General features: G+C 56.5%; 1 protein-coding gene across 1 annotated transcript; it reads right to left on the reverse strand.

Annotated features, from left to right (window-relative positions):
• Window positions 1–7,815: 7,815 nt before the first annotated feature.
• Window positions 7,816–26,648, reverse strand: LOC103824702 (neurturin). Its single transcript, XM_050986143.1, is given in 4 exon segments — window positions 7,816–8,187; window positions 8,190–8,279; window positions 9,705–9,996; window positions 26,576–26,648. Coding segments are annotated over 3 exon segments (711 nt in total). The 5' UTR covers window positions 9,970–9,996; window positions 26,576–26,648; the 3' UTR covers window positions 7,816–7,831.
• Between the last annotated feature and the right edge of the window lie 175 nt (window positions 26,649–26,823).

The raw sequence follows: 26,823 nt of genomic DNA on the forward strand, positions 1-26,823 counted from the left end.
AGGGTTGCCCGGTTAGGCCTCAGGACGGCCCGGTCAGGCCTCAGGACGGCCTGGTCAGGCCTCAGGGCGGCCCGGTCAGGCCTCAGGGCGGCCTGGTCAGGCCTCAGGACGGCCCGGTCAGGCCTCAGGGTGGCCCGGTTAGGCCTCAGGGTGGCCCAGTTAGGCCTCAGGGTGGCCCAGTCAGGCCTCAGGGAGGGCCCGGTTAAGGCCTCAGGGCAGGCCGGTCAGGCCTCAGGACGGCCCGGTCAGGCCTCAGGACGGCCCGGTCAGGCCTCAGGACGGCCCGGTCAGGCCTCAGGACGGCCCGGTTAGGCCTCAGGGCGGCCCGGTCAGGCCTCAGGGCGGCCTGGTCAGCTCGAGGTGATCAAACCATGAGTTCCAAACCCATCCCTCAGGCTGTGGGGTATTTTTCTTCCCAAAAAATGAGTGCTCCCAAGCCTGCAGGAGACACCTGGGCACAGGTGAGCCCCAGGAAACCCAGAAGGCCCAGAATGGAAGATCTTCCACGCCGTGCTGGAATTTGCATCCCTTGCCCACCCAAACCACCTCAAACCTGTCCCAAAGTTCTCTCTGTGGCTTAAATTCCACACCAACCATCCGTGCTTACAGCTGGAGCTAATTAAGCCTGGTAATTACACGCTCAGGCTGGTTCACATCCCAGCCAAGCCCAGTGCAGGATCCATGGCAAGGACCCAACCTGTCCCTGTCCCCGTCCCCGTCCCTGTCCCTGTCCCCTGGGATGCTCGAGGCCTCCTCACCTGTCCTGGAGGAGTTTGGGGTGGGATATTGGGAAAAATCCTTCCCTGGGAAGGTGGGGAGGCCCTGGCCCAGAGAATCTCGGGCTGCTCCATTGGTGCAGATGAGCTGCCTTGAAATATTCCATGAGGTCAGCAGTGGAAAGAGAAGGGAACACCCATGGCACGTTGGAATAGTGTATATAATATAAATTATAGCCTATATAATATAAAATTGTAGTATATATAATATAAATTATAGTCTATATAATATAAAATGATAGTATGTATAATATAAATTATAGTCTATATAATATAAAATGATAGTATGTATAATATAAAATTGAAGTATATATAATATAAAATTGTAGTATATATAATATAAAATTATAGTGTATATAATATAAAATTATAGCATATAGAATATAAAATTGTACTATGTCTAATATAAAATTATATTATATATAATATTAAATTGTAGTATATGTAATATAAAATTATATTATATATAATATAAAATTATAGTGTATGTAATATAAAATTATAGTATATTTAATATAAAATTATAGTAGATATAATATAAAATTAAAGTAGATATAACATAAAATTGTAGTATATATAATATAAAATTAAAGTATATATTGTATAAAATTATAGTATATATAATATAAAATTATGTAATTGTATGCTATATATCAAATTTGTATATATGAAATTTGAACATTAAAAAAATATATATTTTATATCTGTTTTTAAATTATTTTAGTATGTTTAAAATTTGTCACTTACACAGTGGAAGCTGACAACACACCCCTCACTTCCCAGGAATTCCACCCAAACCCATCCCTGATCCCAACACTTCCCAACTTCCCATTTTTCCCCCATCACTGCAGTTTCATCCCAAATTTCTTTTTATTCTTTTTTTTGTGTGTGCTTTTGGAGGAGTCAGATTTTCCCAGCAGCCCTCTCCCACTGGATCATTAAACTTGAATTTCTCCATTTTTTATGTCGATTGATTTGGTTCTGGGATTTGGGTTTTCCTTGGTGTTTCTGGAGCACGAGCTCGGGGGAGATTTATGGCTCTCCAAAGATTCTTCCTAAAATATTTACAAAGTGGAGTTTGACTCGGGAATGTTTGACTCGGCCGTGGCTGTCAGGCCTCTGGGTGGCATGAGGGGGGAATATAAACAGACCTTTTTTTCCATTCCTAAAAAAAATCCTATAAACCTTTTATCCCTTTTTTTTCCCCTTCCCCCTCCTCCCATTGTTCTCTGTTTTCCGGTGCCAGGTTTGAGCCTATTTTTGGAGTGAAAATAAAAATAAATTCTGTTGTTCTGGACAGACTGGGCTAGGACTGGTGGTGTTAAAGGACAGAGATTATTCCTTTCCCCTTTCCCTTTCCCTTTCCCTTTCCCCTTTCCCTTTCCCTTTCCCTTTCCCTTTTCCCTTTCCCTTTTTCCCTTTCCCTTTCCCTTTCCCCTTTCCCTTTCCCCTTTCCCTTTCCCCTTTCCCTTTCCCTTTCCCTTTCCCTTTCCCTTTCCTTCCCCTTTCCCTTTCCCTTCTCCCTTTCCCTTTCCCTTCCCTTTCCCCTTCTCCCTTTTCCCTTTCCCTTTCCCTTTTCCCTTTCCCCTTTCCCTTCCCCTTCCCTCCTCTTTCCCTTTCCCCTTTTCCCCTTTCCCTTTCCCTTTCCCTTTCCCTTTCCCTTTCCCTTTCCCTTTCCCTTTCCCTTTCCCTTTCCCTTTCCCTTTCCCTTCCCTTCCCTTTCCCTTCCCCTTTTCCCTTTCCCTTTCCCTTTCCCTTTTCCCTTTCCCTTTCCCCTGTTCCCTTTCCCTTCCATTTCCCTTTCTTGCCTTTTCTTTCCCTTTTTCCTTTCTTTTTTTCCCTTTCCTTTCCCTTTTGTGTTTTCCCTTTTCGATCTTTTGCTCTTTGCCTCGATTTCCCTTTCCCTTCCCTTTCCCTATTCCCTTTCCCTTTCCCTTTCCCTTTCCCTTTCCCTTTCCCTTTCCCTTCCCCTTCCCATTTCACCTGATTTCCTCAGAATTTTCACATTTTTGAGCCAACCCAGTTGGAAGCTCCTTCCCCAAAAGGCCAAAGCTGATTATTTCTGAGTCTTTCCCCCCAAAAATCCAAATTCCCCTTTTCCTTGGCCATCCTGACCATCACTCAGCCATTGTGACTGAGGAGAGATCCACAAAAATCTTTCACTTTGTCCCCACTTTTCCACGAGGATGGAACAGACCACACCCGAGCTCAGGTTTGTTTAAAAAAAAATAATATCAAACAGCTTTTTATTTCACTTTATTTTACCTTATTTTATTTCCCCCCCACCCCCCCTGAAGGTTCAGGATAAATGGTACAAATGTAATAAATGTAAACTGCACTTGGCACCGTCGGGGTCAATAAATAACATAAAAAAGGGAGCGAGCGTGGGAGGCCTTGGGGAGGCGGCGCTTGGGGGTCTAAATAAATAACATAAGTTACTTCCAATAAATAGCAGTATCCAAAATCCAAAATACAGATGCATTGCATCCACTTCTGCAGCCGGGCCCGGGCCCGGCCGTTCCGGAGGGGAACAGCAAAATCCCGATGGTGCTGGAGCAGGAATCCCTTTCCCCCTTCCCCCTTTTTCTTTTTCCTTTTTCTCCTTTTTTTCTTTCCCCTTTTTTTTAGTTTTTTCCCTTTTTATTTTTCCCTTTCTTCTCCTTTCCCCCCTCCTTAATTTCCTTTTTCCCCATTTCTCCCCTTTTTCATTTTTTCCTTTTCCCCTTTTTCCTTTTTCCCTTTCTCTTCAGCCTCTTTCCCCTTCATATTTCCTTTTCAGCCTTCCCCCTTTTTTCCTATTTTATTTTTCCTTTTTGCCTTTTTTCTCTTTTTACCTCTTTCCTTTTTTACCTTCTCTTCTTTCCCCCATTTCCACCTTTTCATTCTAATGTTCTTTTCCCTTCCTTTCCTTTTATCCTTTTTTCCCCCTTTTTTCTTTTTTTCCTTTCTTTCCTTTTCCCTTTTTTCCTTTTTTTCCCTTGTTTTCCCTTTTTCCTTTTTTCCTTTTTTCTTTTCTTTTCCTGTTTTTCCCTTTTTCCCTTTTTCACCTTTTTTCCTGTTTTTCCTCCTTTGTCCCCTTTTCCCGTTTCCCCCCCTTTTTCCTTTTTTCTTTTCTTTTCCTGTTTTTCCCTTTTTCCCTTTTTCACCTTTTTTCCTGTTTTTTTCCCTTCTTTCTTTCCCTTTTTTCTTCTCTTTTTCCCCTTTTTCTTTCTTCTCCTCCCCCCCTTTTTCCTCTCTCCCTTTTCCCATTTCCCCTTTTTTTCCTTTTTTCTCCCCCCTTTTTCCTCCTTTTCCTTTTATTTCCTCTCCCCCTTTCCCCCCTCTTTCTCTCAGGCCTCCCCTTTGAGGCCACACTTTGTTCAGCCCAGAAGGAAAACACGTGGCAGCCCCGTTCCCAATTTACAATCCTGCTTCCCACCAAAACATCATTTCTCTCCATCAGCTGGGAAAATCCTTTCTCCCCAGCAGGATCCTGGAGCTGTTTAAACCCAGAACATTCCCTCTGCCAGCGCTTCCATCGCCTGGAAACGACCATGAAATTTCCCCAATTTCCCCCCCAAGTGGATCCCAAACCCCTGGGAGCCAAAGGGATCCCGAGGGATTTATGGGATGTGTGGGTCTGATCCTGAGACCACCTTGTCCTGATGGAAAACCCACTGGAGACCCCAGGGCTGGGAGATAAAAAATCCCAACCCTGGGATTTTTTGCCCTGTCACAACCACCAGGATCAATTTAAACATCTCCTCCTGCTCTTCAAACCCTCTCCCGGGAGGAGCTGCAGCCCCAGACAGACAAAAACCCAACCCCAAAACCCCCTCAACAGCTGTTGCACGCTGGTTATTATTAAGATCATTAATATTAATATTAACCAGCACATGGGATGCTGAGGAAGGAGCCAGATGAGATTCTGCTGCGCCTTTGAGGAGGGAATTTTCCACTTTTTTTTTTCTTTTTTTTTTTTTTTTGCATTGTAGACATTCTTCCGGGCAGCTCCAGCTCCTATTACAGCAGAGGGGGCTGGAGAAATGGAAAGCATTAGGGAAAACCTCAGCCTTTCATTGGAACCACATTTCCAGGCCTGGCTGGCAGCGGGATGGCACCGGGACAGCTGGAGGAGCTCCACGGGGAGGAGGAGCCCCTGGAAAAGACATGGAAGCAGAATCCATCCTTTTGGCCACACCACGATGCCCCAGCTCGCCCCATCGGGGAGTTTGGTGGCTGCAAATCCCAGCTGTTCCCAAAAAAAAACCCAGCAGGAGCAGCGGGAGGCAGATGGGGAACATCCCCTCCACACAGGGGCTGGAGCTGCACTGCCAGCAGGGGGAAATTAAAAACAAAAAAGAAAAAAATACAAAAAATGATGGATTGGAGCTATTCCTGCTGGTTTTAACACCCCATTGCATTGAGTCAGGTTTTCCTCCTGGTTTTGGGGGCTCCAAGCTGGGTTTGGGCTGGGAATGGGGGATTTTGGCAGATGGGAGATGTGCCAGCATGATCCTCTGGTCTTCCTGCTGCTCCCACCACCACCCTGGCCAGAGGAGGCTCCCTTGGGCCTGGTGCACCCCAAATCCCTGGATTCTGCCAAAAACTGTCCCAAAGCAGGGTGCAAACACTGAGCAGAGGCAGCTCCTGCTCCAAATCCTCCTCTGCAGCCCCAGGTCCTGCACTGCCTCCACACCACCTTCCCTGCTCTGCTTCCATTCCTTCTTTCTCACTGCAACAAAACTAATTTTAGTTTTATAGCAGCGAGGCCTGGAGAGCACCCAAGCCCTTGAGAGGACAGTTATTATTATTATTATTATTATTATTATCATTATTATTATTAGATTTGGGTGCTTTTTTTTCCCCTCAAACTCGAGTGAGCCGTTCATCCCCTGCGAGCCCAGCGCAGCTCCCGCTGCCCATCTGCCATTCCCATCCTCCAGGTGATTCTTTTGGGCCACTTTTCCCATTTCCAGCCAAAACCAGGGCTGCAAACTCCCACTTTGGGTTGGGATTTCCCATTTCCAGCCAAAACCAGGGCTGCAAACTCACACCTTGGGTTGGGAGCTGCACCTGGAGCGTGGAGTTTATCAGTTTTCCTGGCTGAAGGTTCCACACCCCACACCCACAGCTGCCTCCTGCCTTTCCCAAAATCCAGGGAAAACTCCGTGTTACAGACTCCAGGCTGCCTTCCCGGGCTGCCAGCCCTGCTGAAGGATGGTGTTTATATTCCTCCACTACACCCTGGCTCTGCTCAGCCAAGAGCTGAGTTTGGATAAAAACAAAGGTTAAAAAAAAAAAATCCCCACCAGCCTTGGGCCTGTGTGGAGGTCGGGAATGTGGCTGGTCCAACCCTGGAGATGCTGCTCCCCACCTCATCCTGCTTCCCCAAATCCTGCAGCACCATCCCTGAGCTGGATCACCACCAGCAGCCCTCCTCCTCCTCGGGATGAAGGCACAAGGGATTTTTTCCCCTCCCAGTTTGTCCGGAGAGAGGAGCCAGAACTGGAGGGGGGGGTGGCACACGGAGCGTTTTCCCTCCCGTTGGTTAATGCCCAGGACATGACACCAATATTCTCCTTCTGTTTATGATTTGCTTTTTCTGGGAAGGGAGCCAAGGGGAGAAAACCCATCAATCCCAGCAAGGACTCGAGCCTGCCCAGGGAATGTGAAAGTCTGCGGGCTCATTTATTTCCCCGCAGAGTAAACAGCAGTGACACTGCTGTAAATGCGAGCGGAGCCAACGCCAGGCCCGAGTCCCCTCTCCTGCAGGGTCCCAGCCTCGAGCAGAGCACGGGGGATGCTCCTGGGGGGATTTTGGCAGATGCCAAAGCAGGGATGCTCCTGCCCGCCCCGCCGAGTGCCACAGCTCTGCTGGTGGCCCTGGGGAGGTTCTGTCACCTCCCTGGCGGTGGCCGGGCTCTGGCCCAGCTGCCTGTGGCAGGGGCACAGGAGGTTAATCCAGTTACTTCAGATTATCCCGAGTTTTAAGAAGAAAAGCCCCAGGGCTGCAGGAATGAGACGATGGCAAAAGGGGCACAAGCCAGAGGGAGTCAGAGCCACGCGCAAAGCACTGCCAGCGTTTCTGTGTCCCCAGACAGCGGGACCTGGGGTGCTTGGGTCTCCCCCAGCAGCTCAGGGTGCTCACAAAACCCCAAAGCCACAGAGAGAAAGACTCAGCTCCTGCCCTGGGGCAGCACAGGGCACCTGAAGCAGCCCAAACCTGTAACACACCCCAAAACACACCCCAGGTGTGCAGAACACCCCAAAACACACCCGGAGTGTGTAGCACATCCCAAAACACAGCCCAGGTGTGCAGCACACCCCAAAACACATCCCAGGTGTGCAGCACACCCCAAAACACATCCCAGGTGTGCAGCACACCCCAAAACACATCCCAGGTGTGCAGCACACCCCAAAACACACCAGGAGTGTGTAACACACCCCAAAACACATCCCAGGTGTGCAGCACACCCCAAAATACAGCCGGAGTGTGTAACACACCCCAAAACACACCCAAATTGTGTAGCACACCCCAAAACACAACCCAGGTGTGCAGCACACCCCAAAACACACCCCAGGTGTGCAGCATACCCTGTCCAGTACCGTGCCACACCGGCACTGCTCACCACACCCCCTGCACATGCCACACCCCTGTGCCACACCCCTGTGCCACACCCCTGTGCCACACCCCTGTGCCACACCCTGACACAGAACCCCTGGCAGGCGCGTGCGTCTCCCCCGTGCCAGAGACACCTGCGCCGCGCCACGCCCCGCGCAGGTAACGCAGCCTGTGACACGTGTGACACACGCGACACGCGTGACACGCACGCCGAGGGCTGCACGCGCCCCGCGCGTGTCCCACGCCCACTGTCACCTCAGCAGGGACCTCTGGGCCACCTGCAGAGGGGACAACAGCCTCGAGCCGCCGCCACCGCTCCAACCACCCCGCCACGGCGGCGGCCCGGTCTCTAGTCCGGCGACGGCGACACCGAGGGACACTCCAGCGGCTCAGTCTCTCCTCCTCCGGCCGCTCCAGCCTCCGTCCCGGCCCCTGCGCCCGGTTGTCCCCGTCACACGCAGCCACACTCCTTGGCCGACAGCTCGTTGACGGTGTAGTAGCGGTTGTAGGCGTCCAGGAAGGACACGTCGTCGTCGTAGGCCAGCGGCCTGCAGCACGGCCTGGCGCGAACCTTCTCCTTCCGGATCTTTCTGCGGCTCCTCATGCTCTTGAGGGAGAGGTCGTAGCTGCGCACGGCGGCCTCGCAGGTGCCGCTGCAGTAGCGGAACAGGACGGTCTCGTCCGACTCGTAGCCCAGGCCCAGCTCGCTGACGCTGACCTCCAGCTGGCGCAGCTCGCAGGGTTTGTGGCGGGCGCGGGCGCGTTTGCGGCGGCCGCCGGCGCGGGGGAAGAGCTGCAGCTCGTGCCGCCCGAGTTGACGGCCTGGCGGTAGCGCTGCAGCAGCGCCGAGATCAGCTGGCGCATCTCGCCCTCCGTGTAGCTCTCCAGCAAGGCGCCGTCTGCAAGGGGAGGGGACGCGGTCAGACGGTGTCCCCCTGGAGGGTGGGGGGTGCTGGGGTGGGTGGGGGTGGCCTGAGGTGGGAGATCTTCCCTGGGTGAGGGTCTGGGGATGGTCCAGGGTGGAGGTGCCTTGGGCGGGGTGGATGTGACCTCAGGATGGAGATTCCCTCAGGATGGAGAGTCTCTGGGGTGGATGGATAACCTCAGGGTGGAGGTGCCTTGGGGTGGGTGGACATCCCTCAGGATGGAGATTCCCTCAGGATGGAGATTCCCTGAGGATGGAGATTCCCTGAGGATGGAGATTCCTTGGGGTGGGTGGATAACCTCAGGATGGAGGTGCCTTGGGGTGGGTGGACATCCCCCAGGATGGAGATTCCCTGAGGATGGAGATTCTCTGGGGTGGGTGGACGTTCTCCAGGATGGAGATTCCCTGGGGTGGGTGGATGAACCCCAGGATGGAGATTCCCTTTGGTGGGCAAACATCCTCCAGGGAGAGGGTTCCTTGGGGTGCACGACTCCCAGGATGGAGATTCCCAGGATGGGTTAACATCCCCCTGGCTGGAGGTCCCCTGAGATGGGAGATCCTCCAGGGCTGAGGATCTCAGGATCCTCCAGGATGGAGGTGCCCTAAGGTGGATGGATCATGCCCAGGATGGAAATTCCCCAAGGTGGGAGGACATTCCCCAGAATGAAAATTCCCTGAACATCTCGTGGGATGGAGGTCCCTCAGGGCAGGTGGATTTGGGGAGAAATCCCAATAAATTTGCTGTTTCACTGTTCCACTGTGTTCTGGGAGCTCCAAGAGCCCGAGGGCTGCCCTGAGACCCCAGGGCCAGCAGCCAACACACAAACTGTGCCCAGCCACTGCTGGCAACACCCCCATCCCTCTGTGCCAGCCCTAAACCCAGGGTTATTCCAGCTCAGCTCTGCAGGAGGCACAGGAAGGGCAGAGCAAAGCGTGATTTGACAGCTTGTCATCGATTTCCAAACTTCCACCCCAAAAAAAAAAGAGCAGTTCCTCTGGTTTGGAATCAAAACAAACACGTGGGGATTTCCAGCCCCCAGGGAGCACTGAGGGGTGAGCAGGGGGAGCTGCTGCCCTGCCCTCATCTTCAGCTCCTGTTTGACATTTTCCATTTGTAAAAAAAAAAAACCCAAAAACAAATTACCAAAAAAGAGCCATTTGGAAGGGAATAAAAGCAGCTTCTCTGCAGGAACTGAGCTGTTTGAGTTCCCCTCTGTGGAGAGCTGCTGCAAATTTCAGTGCCCAGCGCCTCCTGCTCGCCCCCAGTCCTTGCTGAAACCCTCCTGAAGGGGATGCTTGGATGCAGGAGAGGGCAGGGAATGACCCCACGGGGATTTGGGGGATCTGTGGGGCCTGGGGAGGGGGACAGTGACCCCGGGCTGGAGGAGCAGGAGCTTACACTGGGCCAGCAGAGAGCCGTGGCGTTGCAGGGCCCGTGGGGATCTCCGCGGAGCCGCCGGCAGCGAGGAGGAGGAGGAGGAGGAGGAGGAGGAGGAGGAAGAAGAAGAAGAGGAGGAGGAGGAGGAGGAATCCCGTGAGGAAGACGGCGAGGAAGGCAAGGGGCTGAGTTCCCGGCTTCCGCTGAACATGTCTCTACAAACTAAAATGGATAAGATGGAACTGAGGAGCATCGATGCAATGGCTGCAAACTTCCATACCTTCATCTTAGAGCAAGTCAGAACATTGACACTCTGCAAAACAGGCAAAACAAACATCCTTAATGCGTGCCCCCGGCCCCCAGAGCCCCTGCCCTGCCTCCCTCCCTCCCTCCCTCCCTCCCTGGGGCAGGGGGTGGGGGATCCTTCCCCTGGGATCCCCTCGGCTCCAGCTCCTCCAGGCCCAAAACTGAGGAAACTGAGGCACAAGGGGCAGCCCAGGGATGGGCTGGGCTTCCCAGCACATCCCTGGCCAGGGAAAAGGTGGCTTGGGGCTGGTGGTGGCACTGGGGAGGAGGTGGCAGCAGTGGGACGAGGCAGAAGCAACGGGGACAAAACCTCCATCCCAGTTTTATAATATTTACCAGATAGAATTTACTGGGGGGGGAGGGAGGGAATGTTTATTTTAAATTGGAATTTGACAGGTTTGCTTTTATTTTTGTTGTGGAAGACACCACGAAGGGCTGTGAGCGCCCCCTCATCACCACATCCCTGGTTTTTACGGGATGCAGATAATTCCCTGAGGGTGAGGGAGGAGGAGGCAGGATGCTCTGGGATGGAGGATTCAGGATGGAGGAGGATGGAGGAAGGTGGAGGAGGATGGAGGATTAAGGATGATGGAGGGTGGAGGAAGTTGGAGGATGTTGAAGGAAGATGGAAGAAGGTGGAGGAGGATGAAGAATGATGAAGGAAGATGGAGGAATGCTTTAGGATGATGGAGGATGATGAAGGAAGATGGAGGAGGATGGAGAAGGATGAAGGATGAAGGAGGATGGAGGATGATGAAGGAAGATGGAGGAGGATGGAGAAGGATGAAGGATGAAGGAGGATGGAGGAGGATGGAGGATGCTGAAGGATCCTGGAGGAGGATGGAGGAGGATGAAGGATGCCAGGTGTTCTCACATCCAGGTTCACCATCCTGGCAGGACAAAGTGGGAGTGGTGATGGGACACAGGGCATGGCTTCCCAGTGCCAGGGGGCAGGGACAGGTGGGATACTGGGATGGAATTCCTGGCTGGCAGGGTGGGCAGGCCCTGGAATGAATTTCCCAGAGCAGCTGGGGCTGCCCCTGGATCCCTGGCCGTGCCCAAGGCCAGGCTGGATGGGGCACCTTGGGGCAGTGGGAGGTTTCCCTGCCCATGGCAGGGGGTGGGACTGGATATTTAAGTTCCCATTCTGGAATTCCACAATAATCAGGTGCCTTCAGCTCAGATTTCACCTTGGAAATAAGAGCAGGAGCAGGGAACAGGCACTGAAAATTCCCTGGCATCCCAACCCTTCCCAGCGAGGCAGCAGGGTCGGAGCTGGATGGTGCAGGACCAAAAACCCCCAATTTACCCCGGGCCAAAACGGGTGAAAATGAAGGATTTGTGAAGAGCCAGCAGCCCCAGGGGAGGGTTTGGGAGGGAAAGGACACTTTGTTCAGCTCTCCAGGAGGACAAACAGCCTTTCACAGCTGAGTTGGGTATTTTGGGAGATGAATTCCGGGATCACACAACCTCAGCTCCCTCTGTCCTGCTCTGGGCAGGAAAAGGCTGGGCCAGAGCAGGGCTGTGACACTCCATCCCCCCACCTGAGAAAGGGCCTCTGGCTCCTTGCTGGCCCATAAAATTTGAGGAGAGCTGTTCCACGTCCCATAAAACAGCCTCCCATTCCGGCAGCCAGGAACCCTGGCCCCCACCCACTCGCCTGTGACCTTTCAAAAGACTCAAATCCCAGCTCCCAAAACAATAACAACAAAGTTATTCCAGGCTTTGCTGCTGGTTTCTTTTGCTCTCAAAAGCCCCAGACCAGCCCTGTCCAACCTGGCCTTGGACACTTCCAGGCATGACGGTGTTTCCACTTGTTTTTCCTGATAAATCAAAACCCAGCAGATTTTTTTTTTTTTTTTTTTTTGCCCACAAAAAGCGGAGCCTTCGGGCTTCTCTGGTGTCCCTCACTTTTCACACTCTCACTTTTTCCCCATCCCTCTCGTTTTTCATCCCCACTCCCCGTTTTTCCAGCAGACTCCTGGGATTTGTTCCCGATATCCACCGACTCCTTAAACCTCACAGAGTCATGAGGTGAGGGAGAAAAATGAAATTTTTTTTTTTTCCCCCTAAATCCTCCTTGCTGAAGTCTTGAAAGAAGGAGATGCCAAAACTTCCAGCGCTGATGCTTCAAAGCAGAGGACCCAAAAGACATTATATTCTAAGTGTGCCATAAATTTCCCGTCGATTCATGTTTCCGGGCATTGATTCATTATTTTCCAGAGCCCAGCCTCGAGAATGGATGGAGCCACGGTGTGGCCGAAGGATTTTTGGCAACACAAAGCACTTGGAAAGACAGAGGGAGGCCTTGATGGGACATCAGAGAGAGCTTCCACCTGCCACACGCTGTTTATTTGAGGGCCTTACATGGGAGCCAAGCTGCTTTGAAATCCCGGCTCCTCATGACTCATCCCGCAGGAATTAAACAATTTCCATGGGCAGCAGCTCCAGAGGCTGCTCCTCCAGCAGCAGCTCCAGCTCAACGCCTGGTCCTGCTCACAGGAAGGGGCTGGGCTGTCCTGGAGGGGATGAGGGTGGTGGAGAAACAGGCTGTTCTCAAGGCTGCCTCAAATCTTCCCCAAAACTGCCTCAAATCTTCCCCAAAACTGCCTCAAATCTTCCCCAAAACTGCCTCAGACAATAAGAAAAACTCCCTTGGATTTGCCCCAAAAACTTCCTCACGACATTGTCCCTCAAACCCCTTCAATTTACCGCAAAATCCACATTGTCCCCAAAACTCCTTCAGATTTTACCCCAAAACTTCTTCACACTGTCCCTAAAACTCTTTCAGATTTTCCCCGAAACTCCTTCAGACAATAAGAAAAACTCCCTTAGATTTGCCCCCAAAACTTCCTCAGACTCTCCTCAAAATTCCTCCACATTTTACCCCAAACTTCTTTAGATTTTACCCCCAAGTTTCCTCAGACTGTCCCTAAAACTCCTTCAGATTTTACCCCAAAACTCCCTCAGACTGTCCTCAAAATTCCTCCAGATTTTCCCTAAAACCCCTTCAGATTTTACCCCCAAAACTCCTCAGACTGTCCCCAAAATTTCTTTAGATTTTACCCCAAAACTTCCTCACACTGTCCTCAAATCTCCTTCAGATTTTATCCCTAAACTTCCTCACACTGTCCCCCAAAACTCCTTCAGATTTTATCCCTAAACTTCCTCAGACTGTCCTCAAAATTCCTCCACATTTTCCCTAAAACTCCTTCAGATTTTCCCCAAAACTCCTTCAGATTTTACCCCAAAACCTCCTCAAATTGTCCCTAAAACTCCTCCAGATTTTTCCCCAAACTTCTTCAGACCACCCCAAAATTGCATCAGACCTTCCCCAAACCTTCCCACAAACTCCCAAAATCCTTTCTTGGGGTCTGGACAGAGAGGACTGGAGCCTGCAGTGCCCCTGGATCAAACTGATCCCAAAATGCCAAAACTGACCCCAAAACAGGGAGCATCAAAAAGGAAAAAAAAGCCCCAACCCAGATCTGGGTGGGCCCGTTGGATTTTCCTGCTCTTTTGGCAGCAAGTGGGTGCACAAAGGAGGGGGAAATGTCCCTGTCCCCATCTCCAGCTCTGCTCTCAGCTCATCCCTGCTCCTCCTCCTCCCCCTCAGCTCTCCCAGTCCCCCTCCGAGCAGAGTTGGGACACATGGTTCTGCTTTGCCTCGGTGAAATCCAGCCCAGCAGCTCCAGAGCTCGGCCCCAGCTCCCCCCAGACCCCCCAAGGGGGGGGACCACAAACCAGGCACGGCCTATAAGAAAGGGGAAGGAGAACCTGACGAAGGGAAGCGGATGGGTGGGGAGGGGGGGAGAAAAAGGGAGGTGGAATGGGCGTAGGGGGGGGAGAGAGAGGGGAATGGCCCGCGGGGCGGGAGAGGGAATGGGCGGGAGGGGGACAGAGAGGGAATCAGGGATAGGGGGAGAGGGAGGAATGGGGTGGGGGGAGGGGACAGAGGCACTCCCTTGGGGAGGGGCGACGAGGGAGGGGGAGCAGCGCGGGAGAGAGGGGAATATGGAAGGGGGAGAGGGGATAGGGAAGGGGGGAGAGGGACAGAGGGAAGGCGGGTGGGGCAGATGGAATGGGGGTATGTGATCTCTGGATCGGAGAGCTGGGACACTTGGGGGCGGAGCGGTTGCCGGGTACTAATGAAACCACCAAAGGGAATAACTCAGGGTGTGGAGCGGGGGCCCGGAGGGGAGCCCCAGAGGACTCGAGCGGGGCGTAACGAGGCCCCATAGCAGGGGAACCCAGATGGGCGGACACTACCTGTGGTGGGGAAACCTTACAAACCTGGCAAGACCAATGTAGGCCTGGCGCAGGGGCGGTGACGCACGAGACTCTCTAAGAGGGACGGAAGAGGGGAAAGAAACACGGGGAAAACTCTCCTGTACACCGAGGTGGGAAGAACGCGGGGGGAGGAATGGGCGGGGAGGAGATGACGGGCAGAAGAAGGGTGCGTATCGGTCGGGGGGGCAGGGCTGAGATCAGCTCGGGACCACGAGCGGCAAACATGGGAGGGGATAGGGTGGGGAGAGCACGACGGGCGCACCGAGGACCCGAGAGGCGACACCGGAGGGGGCGGAGGGGGACGAGGCGAAATGGCTCGTCTTGCTCCCCAAATATGTCCATTTACTTCTTATCTTTATTCCTTCGCCAACTAACCCCTTTCCACACAGCTCTTTACCTTCACTCTCCACTCCATCGTACCTTCCCCTCCCGCAACGGGTATGATCTATCGCCCGCGGAACAGGGGAAAGGGACTGGCTTGTTTTCTCCCCCTGTCCCTTCTGTTGAGTTCCGGTGAAACTTTCCCCGCCTGTTAGCTTCCCTCTTTTTGTGTTGCCGGAGGTGCCCCTGCAGAGTACGGGCGGCCGGACCGAGAGCAGTAGAACCGATGGCGCCGCAGGTGAATGCACTCTTTTCGCTGTGGGGGACGATGCCGGATGGAGGGAAAGGGGCTCGGCACACCATCGGCTAAGATGGGCTCAGTGGGGGAGACGAACAGACGGGACCGGCCCCACGCATCCGGGCCGTCCAAGGGGAAGAACCTCGAAACCATCTTCACCGTTGAATAGGAGAGCTGACAAGTCCGGGGAAGAAACCCCAAAAAACTTGGGCGATACTTTGGACAAAATGAGTAAGCCGGGGGGTGGGGGGGAGAGGGAGGACCAGCAGGGAAGGCGCGTGGGGGGGGACCGGGATGGTAGCGAGAGATTGAGGAATGGGTGGGGGCGAGAGGGATGGGGCGGATGGGGGAGAGGGAGCGGTGGGAGGACGGAGAGGGAGGTGGGCACGCCAGGGGGCGGAGGGGGATAGATGGGATGCCCAGGTGGGATGGGGAGAGGGACCGGGGGAAGGGGGTGGGAGAGGGAGGCAGAGGGAGGGGGGAGGGGGAAATAAATAAAGAATAGGGTGGGATGGGGGGAGAGGAGGTTGGGAGGGTAGAAGGATAGATGGAAGGTGGGATGGATGCCGGGATGCACGAGGGATCGGAGAGGGTGCTCGGAGTGTGAGAGGGACAATTCGGGGGATGGAGGAGAAAGAGAGGGATGGAGGTGGGATGGAGAGATGGAGGTGGGAATGTGAGGAGAGGAGGGAGTGGGTGGCGGGCCAAAGGAGAGGGTGGCGGGGGGATGGGGGAAGAGGGAGGTGAGATGGAGGAGAGGAGAGAGGAAGAAGGAGGGGGGATGGCGGAGGGGATGGAGGTGGGATGGGGCGACGGCGGTGGGATGGGGGATAGGGGGGGGCGAGGGGGTGTGATGGGGCGAGGGAGAAGAGGCGAAGAAAGAGAATCGGAGAGGGCCCCCTTTCCCCGGAGCACATGGTTGGGACGGGAGGGGGGACCGAGGGACTGGGGGGCGGGACGGAGGGAGGAGATGGAGTGGGAGGGGACGAGGAGATGGAAGGTGGGAGGGAGGGGGAGAGGGAATGGGGGGAGGGAGGAGTAAATGGAACGGAGTGATGGACGCGGTGGGTTAGGAAGAGGAGGGGGGTTATGGCAGGGATTATGGGGGGGAAAGGAGCGAGAGACGGAGGTGGAGATGGAGGGAGAGAGAGCCATCAGGAGAGGACAGGTTGGGCCACGATTCCCTCCTAAGGGGTGGCTCTAGGGGCGTGATATGAAAACCCGAAGACAGAGTAGGAGGGAAGGATGGGATGAGGAGAGGACTTGGCCTACCGCACTTACCTGCCCGCCGCCTGGGAGGGACTGGCCGAGGGGGAGAAGCGGGAGAACGAGAGAGAGGAAGGTCCTGGGAAGAGGGGATAAAGAGCGACAGGGAGGCGGTGGACGAAGAGATCGAGACAGACAGAGCAGAAGGAGGAGAGGACCTCGCGGTGGTGAGGAGGAGATGGATGCAGGTGGGATTGGGGAAAGAGGGTGGGGGGGGATGGGGATAAGGAGGGATGGTGGGCTGCTTTGTTGGAGCTCCAGCACTCCCAGAGCCCCAGGCTGAGCACGCCAAGCCCTCGTTCCCACGCTGCCATGACATTTACCTTCGGGCTGAATTATGGCGCGTTTGGTTTACGTCTCTCCAAACAGCTGGAGAGCAACAAACCCACCCTCAACACGGGGGAAATAATGAGGAAAAGCCTCCCCTGCCGAGCTGGTGGTCTGGGGGTGGATGGGCCAGGGCACCCCGTGGTGCCAGGAGCCATGCCAGGGGTGGTGGCCAAGTCCTGGTTGGAGAAGGAAGCGTGGGGAGCTTCCACCCAACAGAGCAGCTCTTGCTGGGGCCACGGCCAAATTCCCACCATTCCACAGAACCACGGAATTCCAGACTGGTTTGGGTTGTGAGGGACCTTAAAGCCCATCCAGTGGCACCCCTGCCATGGGCAGGGACATCTTCCACAGCTGCCTGCACCGGCCGCAACCGGCCGCACCGGCGCACCCGCGCACACCGGCCGCAACGGCCGCCACGACCCCGGTCCACAACCCGGCCGCGCCGGCCCGCGATGGCCGCACCGGCCACACCCGGCCGGCACCGGCCGCACCTGCCGCACCGGCCGATCGGCCGAGCGGCCGTCACCGGCCACGGCACACCGGGCGACCGGCCACCCAACGCCGCACCGGCCGCGCGGCCGCAGCGTGTCCGCACCTGCCAATGCTGCCGCATCGTCCGAACAGGCCGAACGGCTCGAAGCGCGCGCCGGCCGGCAGCTTCCTCACCTTCCTCAAACCGGCCGCACCCTCTCCACACCTTCCACACCTTCCTCACCTTCCTCACCTTCCACACCTTCCTCTCCTTCCTCATCTTCCTCACCTTCCTCACCTTCCTCTATCCCAGGCTCAAATCCCACCCAACTCGGTTTGAAATTTCCCCTCATTTTGGATTTGGCAGAGCCAAACGAGCTCCAGGGAAGAGGCCCCAGGGCCCGGCAGGGATTTGGGGACCCTGGCCCACCCATATCCCCATCCCAGCCACCCAAGGCCATCACCTTTGCACAGGACCCCCAGAGCCCCCAGCACGGCCAGACCCCGCAGTGGGGAGGAGCTGCCCCCTCCCAAATTCCCAAATCCCAGGGTGCCAACGGGAGCAGAACAAATCCTGCCAGAGAGGGGTCCGGGAGCCCTTCCAGGAGGGAAAGGAGCCCAGGGGAGGGAAATCCCGATTTGTGCCAGGGCCGAGGGGCACCTTGAGCCATCCCTGCCTGCAGGGACAGCATCCTGCGCCCGAGCCGAGCCACTTTGAGCGGCGAGAGGTGAAATGGAGAGAAAAGGTGAACGGATGGAAACCCCGGCAGCAGCGTGGCTCTGCTGGCCCCAAAACAGAGACCCCCGCAGCCACGACCCCCCCCGTCTCTCCCCAGCCCCAGGAGTTCCCCCCAGACCCATTTTGGGGCCGGATTTGTGCAGGAAGCCCCGGCGCGGTGCTGACCCCTCTGGCCGTGTCCCGCGGGGTCCCCGCTCGCTGCCGGCCCGCGGGGATGAATCCATGCCCTGGGAAGCTGCGGCGGAGCCTTTGATTCCTTCCCCGGAGGTCTCGCCTGGGCTTTCATGTCATTAATTAACGGGATCCGCAGCGGGAGGGATCCCGCTGGATGCGGAGCCGGGCGCGGGGATTTCCACCCCTGCCGGGACCAGTCTGGGACCAGTTCAGTCCCAGTTCAGCCCAAGCTGGGCTCGGCCCATCCCTGCAAGGGCAGATAACGATGCCGCTTGCCCTCCAGGCTCGGCTTCCCCCGGTTCCCCCCCATGCCGGGACCCGCCGGAGGCTGGGAATGCAGCTGCAATATAAATCAGCAGGAAATAAAAGCGCGGTTTGATGCGGCACAGCTCCCTGCAGTGTCACCCAGCCGGCTCGGGGACACCTGCGGGTGTCTGTGCAGGGCCTGGGGGGACACCTGGCCGAGATCTGCCCCCCCCGACACCGCCCAGCTCTGACAAACCTCGTTAAAGCCGGCTCCTTTCGGGGATATTCATTCCCTTCCCAGCTAAAAAAGCAGCCAAAGCATTTAAAAGTCGTTGTGGGGTGGGCATGGGCGGTGTGCCCCCAGTCTGTGCTCCCAGTCTGCTCCCAGTTTGTGCCCCCAGTTTGTGCTCCCAGTCTGCTCCCAGTTTGTGCCTCCAGTTTGCGCTCCCAGTCTGTGCTCCCAGTTTGTGCTCCCAGTCTGCTCCCAGTCTGTGCTCCCAGTCTGCTCCCAGTCTGTGCTCCCAGTCTGTGCCCCAAGTTTGCACTCCCAGTTTGTCTCCCAGTCTGTGCTCCCAGTTTGTGCTCCCAGTTTGTCTCCCAGTTTGCACTCCCAGTCTGTGCTCCCAGTCTGTGCCCCCAGTTTGTGCTCCCAGTTTGTGCTCCCAGTCTGTGCCCCCAGTTTGTGCTCCCAGTCTGTGCTCCCAGTCTGTGCTCCCAGTCTGTGCCCCAGTCTGTCTCCCAGTTTGTGTTCCCAGTCTGTGCCTCCAGTTTGTGCTCCCAGTCTGTGCCTCCAGTTTGTGCTCCCAGTCTGTGCTCCCAGTTTGTGCTCCCAGTCTGCTCCCAGTCTGTGCCCCCAGTTTGCATTCCCAGCCCGGTGTCCCCACCGACCCCTCAAGGTGTGACAGCCCTGCCAAGGTCACCACGGCTGCAGCAAAGCCCCAGACCCTCCCTAAGCCGATTCTGTCAGGTCTCAGCAGCAGCAAGAGCCGCCCTTCACGGGAAGAGGTGAGTAATTAGAGATTAATTACCGATAAAATCCCTCAGGGAGTTGCCCAAGGGCTGCAGTGGGAGCAGGGCCTGGCTCCAGGTGAATAACACCAAAACTGAGCGGGGATGTCTGCAGGAAAACTCCCTGCAGACAGATCCCCTTTGCTGAAGGGCAGAGAAAATCAAATTATCCCGCTTGAAATCCCACCAAAACCAGCCTGGTTTCTGTGGCCAGGGAGGAAATCAGGGATAACCCCAGCCAAGGACCCCCCACCCGCTGCTGGGCGCCTTTGGGTGCTGCCGTGCCAACCTCCAGCACGCCTGATGCTGCTTTTCCAGCCCAAATTTCCCCTCTCGTGCCAAAACCTGGACTCTAAATGTCAATTATTTTTGGATCCGGAGCGACGCCCCCCCCTCCCCGGAATTAATAAACCTCCCGATGCCAAAAAGGGGTGGTTTGTCAGAGGAAACTAATTACTGTGGCTTGTTTGAACAATCCCAGTGCCTCGGGAAAGAGGGTTAAAAGCTTAAATTTTGGCAGCGAGACGGAGCCCAGGCCCCAGATGTGCTTTGCTCTGGGCCCGTTTCGACACCGCTGGTATCTGAGAGCTGCCACGGCTGCGCTGGGGGCAAAATCTCCTTTTTCCCAAGAAAGGAAAAGCCCTCGGTGGGATCAGGGAGGGAGAGACAGGCCAGAGGCAGGAGGGATCACCTCCCACAGCACGGCTTGGCCACTTTCCCCTTCCCTGTTTTGTGGGGTTTCCTCCCTGGTGGATTCCCCAGATCCCTCGAGGGGTCACGGTGCCGCAGGGTGCCTCAGTTTCCCCCTTGGAAAAACACCCTGAAGGTGTGAATTCCTGATCTTCCCTGGGAAATATCCAGGTATTCATTCCTGATTTTCCCAGGGTTCCACCTCTGCCTTTTCAGGTGTGCTGAGACATCGCGCGTCCCGATCCCATCAGCTCCCACCTGAACAATTCCCATTCTCACCCCTAGGGAATCAGCCCCTGCCCTGACCCAGCGCTCCTGCAGGATGCGGGGTGGAAGGGGAGGAGCGCTGGCATGGGGGAGCCGCATCCCCGCGGGATCAGCATCCACCCGCATCCCCCAGCGGCCTCCCGAGCGGGCAGCGCAGGTGATGCCGATGCCGAGCTGGGAATCCCCCCGTTCTTCCCTCTCTTTTCCCCACCAGATCCCGAATTCCCGGCTGCACAGATCCCCCCGTTTTCCCCTCTTTCTCCCCCAGATCGCGGATTCCCTGCTGCCCAGATTCCCTCGGAATCCCCCCCGTTTTTCCCTCTCTTTCCCCCCTCTCCCATCCCAGATTCCCGACTGCACAGATCTCCCCGTTTTTCCCTCTTTTTCCCCCAAGATCCCGGATTCCCTGCTGCACAGATCCCCCCGTTTTTCCCTTTTGATCCCATTCCGCTGCACAGATCCCCCGTTCCCTTTTCCCCGATCCGGATTCCCGCTGCAAATCCCCCTTTTTCCCTTTCCCCCCCCGATCCCGGATTCCCGGCTGCACAAATCCCCCCGTTTTTCCCTCTTTCCCCCCCAGATCCCGGATTCCCGGCTGCACAAATCCCCCCGTTTTTCCCTTTTTTCCCCCCAAGATCCCGGATTCCCAGCTGCACAGATTCCCACGGAATTCCCCCCGTTTTTCCCTCTCTTTCTCCCCTCCCCGATCCCGGATTCCCAGCCGCAGATTCCCCGGGCTCTCCGCGGCGCCCGCCGGGGATTAGCGCTCTTTGCTGAGGGCACCGAGTCCCGAGCGGGGTTCGCAAATCCAATTTGCGCTAAAGCCTCGCGGCGGGGTTTGGCCGGAGCAGGGGCCGGGATCCCATCAGGATTTACTGTCCGACTCCAGCGGCAGCTGCCAACACATTGAAGCACTTAGAGCTGCTGCGGAGGGAGCAGAGAGGAGGAATTCCGGCCGGGACGGCAGCGGCAGCGAGCTGGGAGCGGGGATTGCAGCCAGGGGCATCGCAGAGCTGCGAGATGCTCGGGGGTGGTGTGAAAATTAATCTACGAAACAGCAGAGGTTTATGTCCAAAAAGGAGGTGGAGGAGTCCTTTTGGCTTTATTCGAATAAAGGGAGAGGCCACGGGGCATTCTCCTGGATCTCTCCAATTTTCGGAGGGTGCAGCCTCCTTTTTATCCCAATTTCCAGCCACATTTCCCTTCTCTCTTTTCCCACTGGCTGAGAGACTCGAGAGGTTCAGACTCCCCAATACACCTGATCCCAAAGATTTCCCTCTCATGCATAACCCTCCTTTTAATTTTTAATTCTTACACAATTTAGGAGCTTTTCTTCCCCTCGTTTCTTTCATCTTTCAATGTCCAAGTTCATTTATCAGCAAACCTTATTTGTAAAGGCAAATCTCTTTTCCCATTCATCAATCAGTGGAATCCTTCCCATTGTCTCTTTTATCTCCCAGCGCTGGTTTTATCCACCAGCAGAGCCACAGCTCGTTTGGAAAGATAAATCTGGGGAAAATGGGGCTGGAGGAGATGGGAAGAGCTGGAGGGTCCCCAAAGGGCAGCAGGTTGGGTCAGCTGGACCTTGGCATGTGGAGATGGTGACAGCAGGGAGATGGACACGTCCCTGAGTCCCTGAGCTCTCCTGCCCCTGCAGGGAAAACCTGCTGGGATCCCTCAGGGATGAGAGGTTTCCCACTGGGAAGAGCCACGTGGTTTCCTAAAAAGCAGAATTTTCCCTCTGCTGCCACCCTGGGTATCGGTGTGGGGGGAGAGCCGTGGCCTCTGTGCCCTTCCCACCCCGCTGGCCTCTCCCACGGCTCCAGCTCAGACCCAGCCGAGCTGTGGGTAAAAAATTTGGGCTGGTTCCTCCTGCTGCCGTCAAAGCAGCGATTACAGCTGGAGCAGCCACCCAAATCCTGCCCACACTCCTGCAGAGGAGCTGCCACCGGCAGCGAGGGGCGGGGCAGGTGACACAGACAGGGACAATCTGCACCTTTTCCTGCCCCTTTCCCAGACCAGAGGCTGCTCAGAGCAACAAGAAATTGAGGAAAGTGCTGCTGGAAGGTGATGGCACGGCCAAAGAACTCCAGCAAAACCCAGATTGGGGCATTTCTCTGTCCCTGCCCGTGGGAATGGGGTTGGCAGCGGGTCCTGCTGCAGCTCCTGTGCTGGTGGGCAGGGACAGAAAACATCAGCCATGCTCAGATTCACTGCCCGGAGCAGCTGGGGCTGCCCCAGCCCTGGAAGTGTCCAAGGTCGGCTCTTGGAACAGCCTGGGAGAGTGGGAGATGCCCCTGCCCCAGGTCCTTTCCAACCCAAACCATTCCATGATTCCATGACCTGCTCCTGGACGCAGGTGGGGGCCAGACCCCCCCCCCTCCTCCCCACCCCTCCTCGGTCAGGCAGATCCCACCAGGAGCGATGCTTTGCCAGGACACAGAGGGTTCACACCACCCAAATCCTGCCTGCAGCCCTCCACCCGCTCCTTTTCCCCCCCAAACTTCCCTTGGGGACCACACAGGGGGGGTTTGCCCCAGTTCAGGGTGATGCTGTCAGTGCCCAGCCCAGCCCAGCTCAGCTCTGCTCCTCCCTCATCCTCCCCCAGCGCTGGCACCGTCCCTCCCAGACTGCTCCGAGGAGCTGCTAAGCCTCAAAAATGTGCTTTTAATGAGCCAACAGCACTTAATGAAGAGAGCAGCTGCCCTGCTGAATCAGAGGCCAGCCCGTCCTCACGGGATGGGTGTTCCCAGCTGGAACCTTCGGCGGCGAAGGTGCTGTGGTTCACACCCGAGGTTTGGGCTGGCCTTGGTGTCCCCTGCACGAGGACACAGCCTTGGGAAGGCAGCAGAGAGGGGAAAACCCAGGGAAAACCAAGAAGCCACCCCAGCACCTTGCTGGGAGCATTCCCTGCCTGCTCCTCCCAGCACAGAACCACCGGGATGGACCCGGCAAGGATTTGGGATTTTGGTGTGCAGCCCCTGCTCTGCTCCAGGGCAGCAGGACTGGGGAGGGTCTGCCCTGTGTCACCGTGCCATCGGCCTCCAGATGCCACCAGCAAATCCCACAGCCCTGGTGGCAGTGACAACAGCAGCAATAAACACACCCCGAGCTCCCAGGCAGCTCCTTCAGCCAAAACCAACATTTTTAAAGGCAAAAATCCCCCCACAAGGCACGGGCTTGGTCAGTTCTGCATTGCTGCCATCACCAGTGAGACCCAGACATGGCAGCCAGGGAGCAAAGTTGGTTTTCTCAGCGGGAAGGACCAGGGCTGGGTTTACAACCACCTCTAAACCAGGCCAGGATTTAACCAAGGGACTCCCCAAAGCCTGGAGCCACAAAAGCAGGACCCTGCTCCTGAATCAGCTCCATCCTCGGAGCCCAGGAGAGCTCCAGGATGGGATTCTCCACCCTGCCCAGCACCACTGGTCTCTGTGCTGCAAAAAAAAAGCTGAAACAGAGCAAAATGCAGCTCTTGCTTTGGATTATTGGAGGTTGGGAGCGACGCCGGAGGAGGAACTTCCCCTCCTGGGACATCTCCGACCCCTCGGAGCTGCCCTGCCTCTTCCCCTCCAACACTGCTCCTGGATCCAGCTCAAAGGGAGCCTCTGCTGCGGGAAAACCACTGAAATGTGGTTCCATCCAGATGAAAACAGCCCGGAAAGCAGCGCTGGTGTGAGAGGCATCGCCTGCCACTGAGCCCCTGAGCCACAGAAGGAGGAAACGCTCTTTGGAGAACAGCACGGGGGCAAAGGGGGTGTTTCGATTCAGCTCTGGGATGTTGGGCTGCAAAGTGAGCTAGTTTGGGGTTTTGTGAGGGAGAAGAGATGGGGATGGAGCTTTTTGTGGTGTTCCCCTTCCCACGGCTTCGCTCCAATGCGCACGAGAGCAACGCTGCAGCACGCCTGGCACAGCCAGGAGGGAGCTGCTCCCCCTCTTCTCCAAGTTTCACAGGGAAATGCTACTCCAGAGTGGCCAAATCCCAGAAAAACCCGAGTTGGGTGGGATTTCTCCAGTCCAAGCCATTCATGGTGGTGCTGGAGTTGGTGGCTCACCTTGACCAGGAGATTGGTCAAGGTGACAAGGCCGCCCCATGACTGTGCTCCGGGGATGCCAAGTGATCCCAGTGAAACAAACCCTCACCAGCAAAAAAACCCCACACCAGTAAAAAAACCCCACACCAGTAAAAAAAACCCCACACCAGTAAAGCAACCCACACCACTAAAACAAACCCCACACCAGTAAAGCAAACCCACACCAGCAAAAAAACCCCACATCAGTAAAACAAACCCCACACCAGTAAAACAAATCCTCACCAGCAAAAAAATCCCACACCAGTAAAGCAACCCACACCAGTAAAACAAACCCACACCAGTAAAGCAACCCACACCAGTAAAACAAACCCTCACCAGTAAAACAAACCCACCACCAGTAAAGCAGACCCTCACCAGCAAAAAAACCCCACACCAGTAAAGCAACCCACACCAGTAAAGCAAACCCACACCAGTAAAACAAACCCACACCAGTAAAACAAACCCCACACCAGTAAAGCAGACCCACACCAGTAAAGCCCTCACCAGTAAAACAAACCCTCACCAGTAAAGCCTTCACCAGCCCTGTCCTACCTCACCTCCTGATGGGAACCCCTCCTCCCCTCCCCTCAGCCTCTCCCTCGCCCTCTGGGTACCCTCAGCTGCTCCATGGGCAGGGGTGACATCCAGAGGCAGCTGCCAGCTCTTTGTGCCCCCCAAAGCCACCCCTGTGAGGGCACGGCCTGGCTCAGCATGGCAGGGTGGGGAGAAGACAGGGCTCCTAGTGCCACCCCCCATTCTGCACTGGGGACAGCCAAGGTGACACCTGCTCTGGCCACACGATGGGCTGGGCTGTGTGTAGGGCTCATGAGAGGCACCCTGACCTCAAAAAGGAGATACTGCAAATCTTACACCCATCCCTGCAGACCCCCAAAGGTGCAAATCAACCCCAAAGCTCATCCTGGAGCCCCCACACCCGGCACGGCCCAAGGGGACTCCAGGAGGGAGGTGGCCGAGCCCGATGTGGCTGATGGCAGGGCCATGGGAGGGCACCCAGTGCCACCAGAGCCGGGCCCAGCACCAGACACGGTCACCTCCCCCTGTCCCTGCGTGTCCCCCGGGCTGTGCCAAAGCAAACCGCAGCAGCTCCTTTTATTTCCAGCCCATCCCCGAGGCCTGGAAGGTGCCAGGCTCTGCCCTGGCAGAGGCTCTGCCCCGGTGCCAGTCCTGCCGGGAGGGCACCCGGCATTCCCGGGATGTGCCACACCTCCCGTGCCCCTTCCTCCGGGCAGCACCGAGCCGGACCGGCCCGAGCCGGCCCTCCGACACCCAGCGCTGCTTAAAAACCGGGGCTGTAAGAGCAGGGAGGTCCAGTCCTTCCCCCAGCCCCGGAGCTGCTGGGACGGAGGCACAGGACGAGCTCCGGTGGTGGCACCGAGGGCGTTCGCCCCGGGGCACGGCGCAGATCCCAGTGCAGCCGCAGCGGGCAGATTTGGGTCGGAACCAACGGGTAAAAGGCAAATTCAAGAGCTCAAAACCCTAAAATTCGGCAAAGAGACGCCCCTTCCCTGCTCGGTTTCTCTGCCCTGTGCCAGGCAGAGGCTTCTGCCGCTAAAGCCAGGAGCACCCACGACCACGAGAGGATGAACTGGGATCCACTGGGATCCTGCCTTTAGATCCGGGATCTCAGCGCACATCCAGGACTCGCACGGCGCCTCCAACAGGCACCAGCCCCTTCCCCCACCGGGATAAACCGTGCCCTTCACCCAGCACCGGATCGCGGATCGGCTCCCGGAGCGAGGATGGGATTTAAATCAGGGCTGGCTACAAGCTACCATATATGTGCAATAAAGACACCAGAGGTCTGCCTTGTTTTGTTAAAGCCTTCGGAGAGACCGCGGAGAGAGGGGGAAATTCTCTCCCTCGAGGATGGGGGGAAATTCACCCCCCAGCCCAGCCGAGCTCTGGTCAGCGCTGCGGCGCGGCCGGGGCCGGGAGGAGGTGACGGGGCCGGCGATGCCGGCTGGAGATCCTTCCGTTCCTTAAACTAATATTTAGACAGGACCCATCTCCTCCCTGCCGCGCTCCCGGAGCCGTCCCGCGCCGTGTTTGTGTTCCTGCGTGGCGGGACGGGCTCCAAGTATGAAGCGAAGTCCTGCGGCGGCCGCACAGGCCGCCCCGACCCCGGCACGGGGCTGGGTCCCCCCGCTCGCCGCATCCCCGGGGAAGCCCCAAGGCTCCGGTTCGGCCCCGTTCGGCCGTGGCAGCATCCGGGAGCGGGCGGCGGGGAATAAACAGCGGCGAAGCCCCGGGGTTGAGACCGGGGGAAGGAGCCTTCACCGGGACACCGGGAGCCGCCCCCGGTGCCGCAGCGCTGGCGCGGGGCAGGAGCGTCCCGGGCCGGGCAGGTGCCCGGGGCCGGCGCTGCCGAGCCGGGGCCGCCCGCGGCGCTTACCTGGACGCCGGTGCCGGTGCCGGTGCGCGGCGCTCAGCGGCGGCTCCGTGCCGGGGCCGGGGCACGCGTGGGGCCGGGGGTCGCCATGGGCGAGCGGCGCGGGGCTGGCGAGGGTCTGGCTCGGCTGGAGCGCGGCGGGGGGGCTCGGCCACCGCCTCCTCCCGCGCCGGGGGGCGGGTTTGGAGCCGGCCGGTTCCCCCGCCCCGCCCGGTCCCGAGCCGGGCTGAGCTCCGGTGCCGCTGCCGGTG

Source organism: Serinus canaria, chromosome 28 (assembly GCF_022539315.1).
Source record: "Serinus canaria isolate serCan28SL12 chromosome 28, serCan2020, whole genome shotgun sequence".
Taxonomy (NCBI): domain Eukaryota; kingdom Metazoa; phylum Chordata; class Aves; order Passeriformes; family Fringillidae; genus Serinus; species Serinus canaria.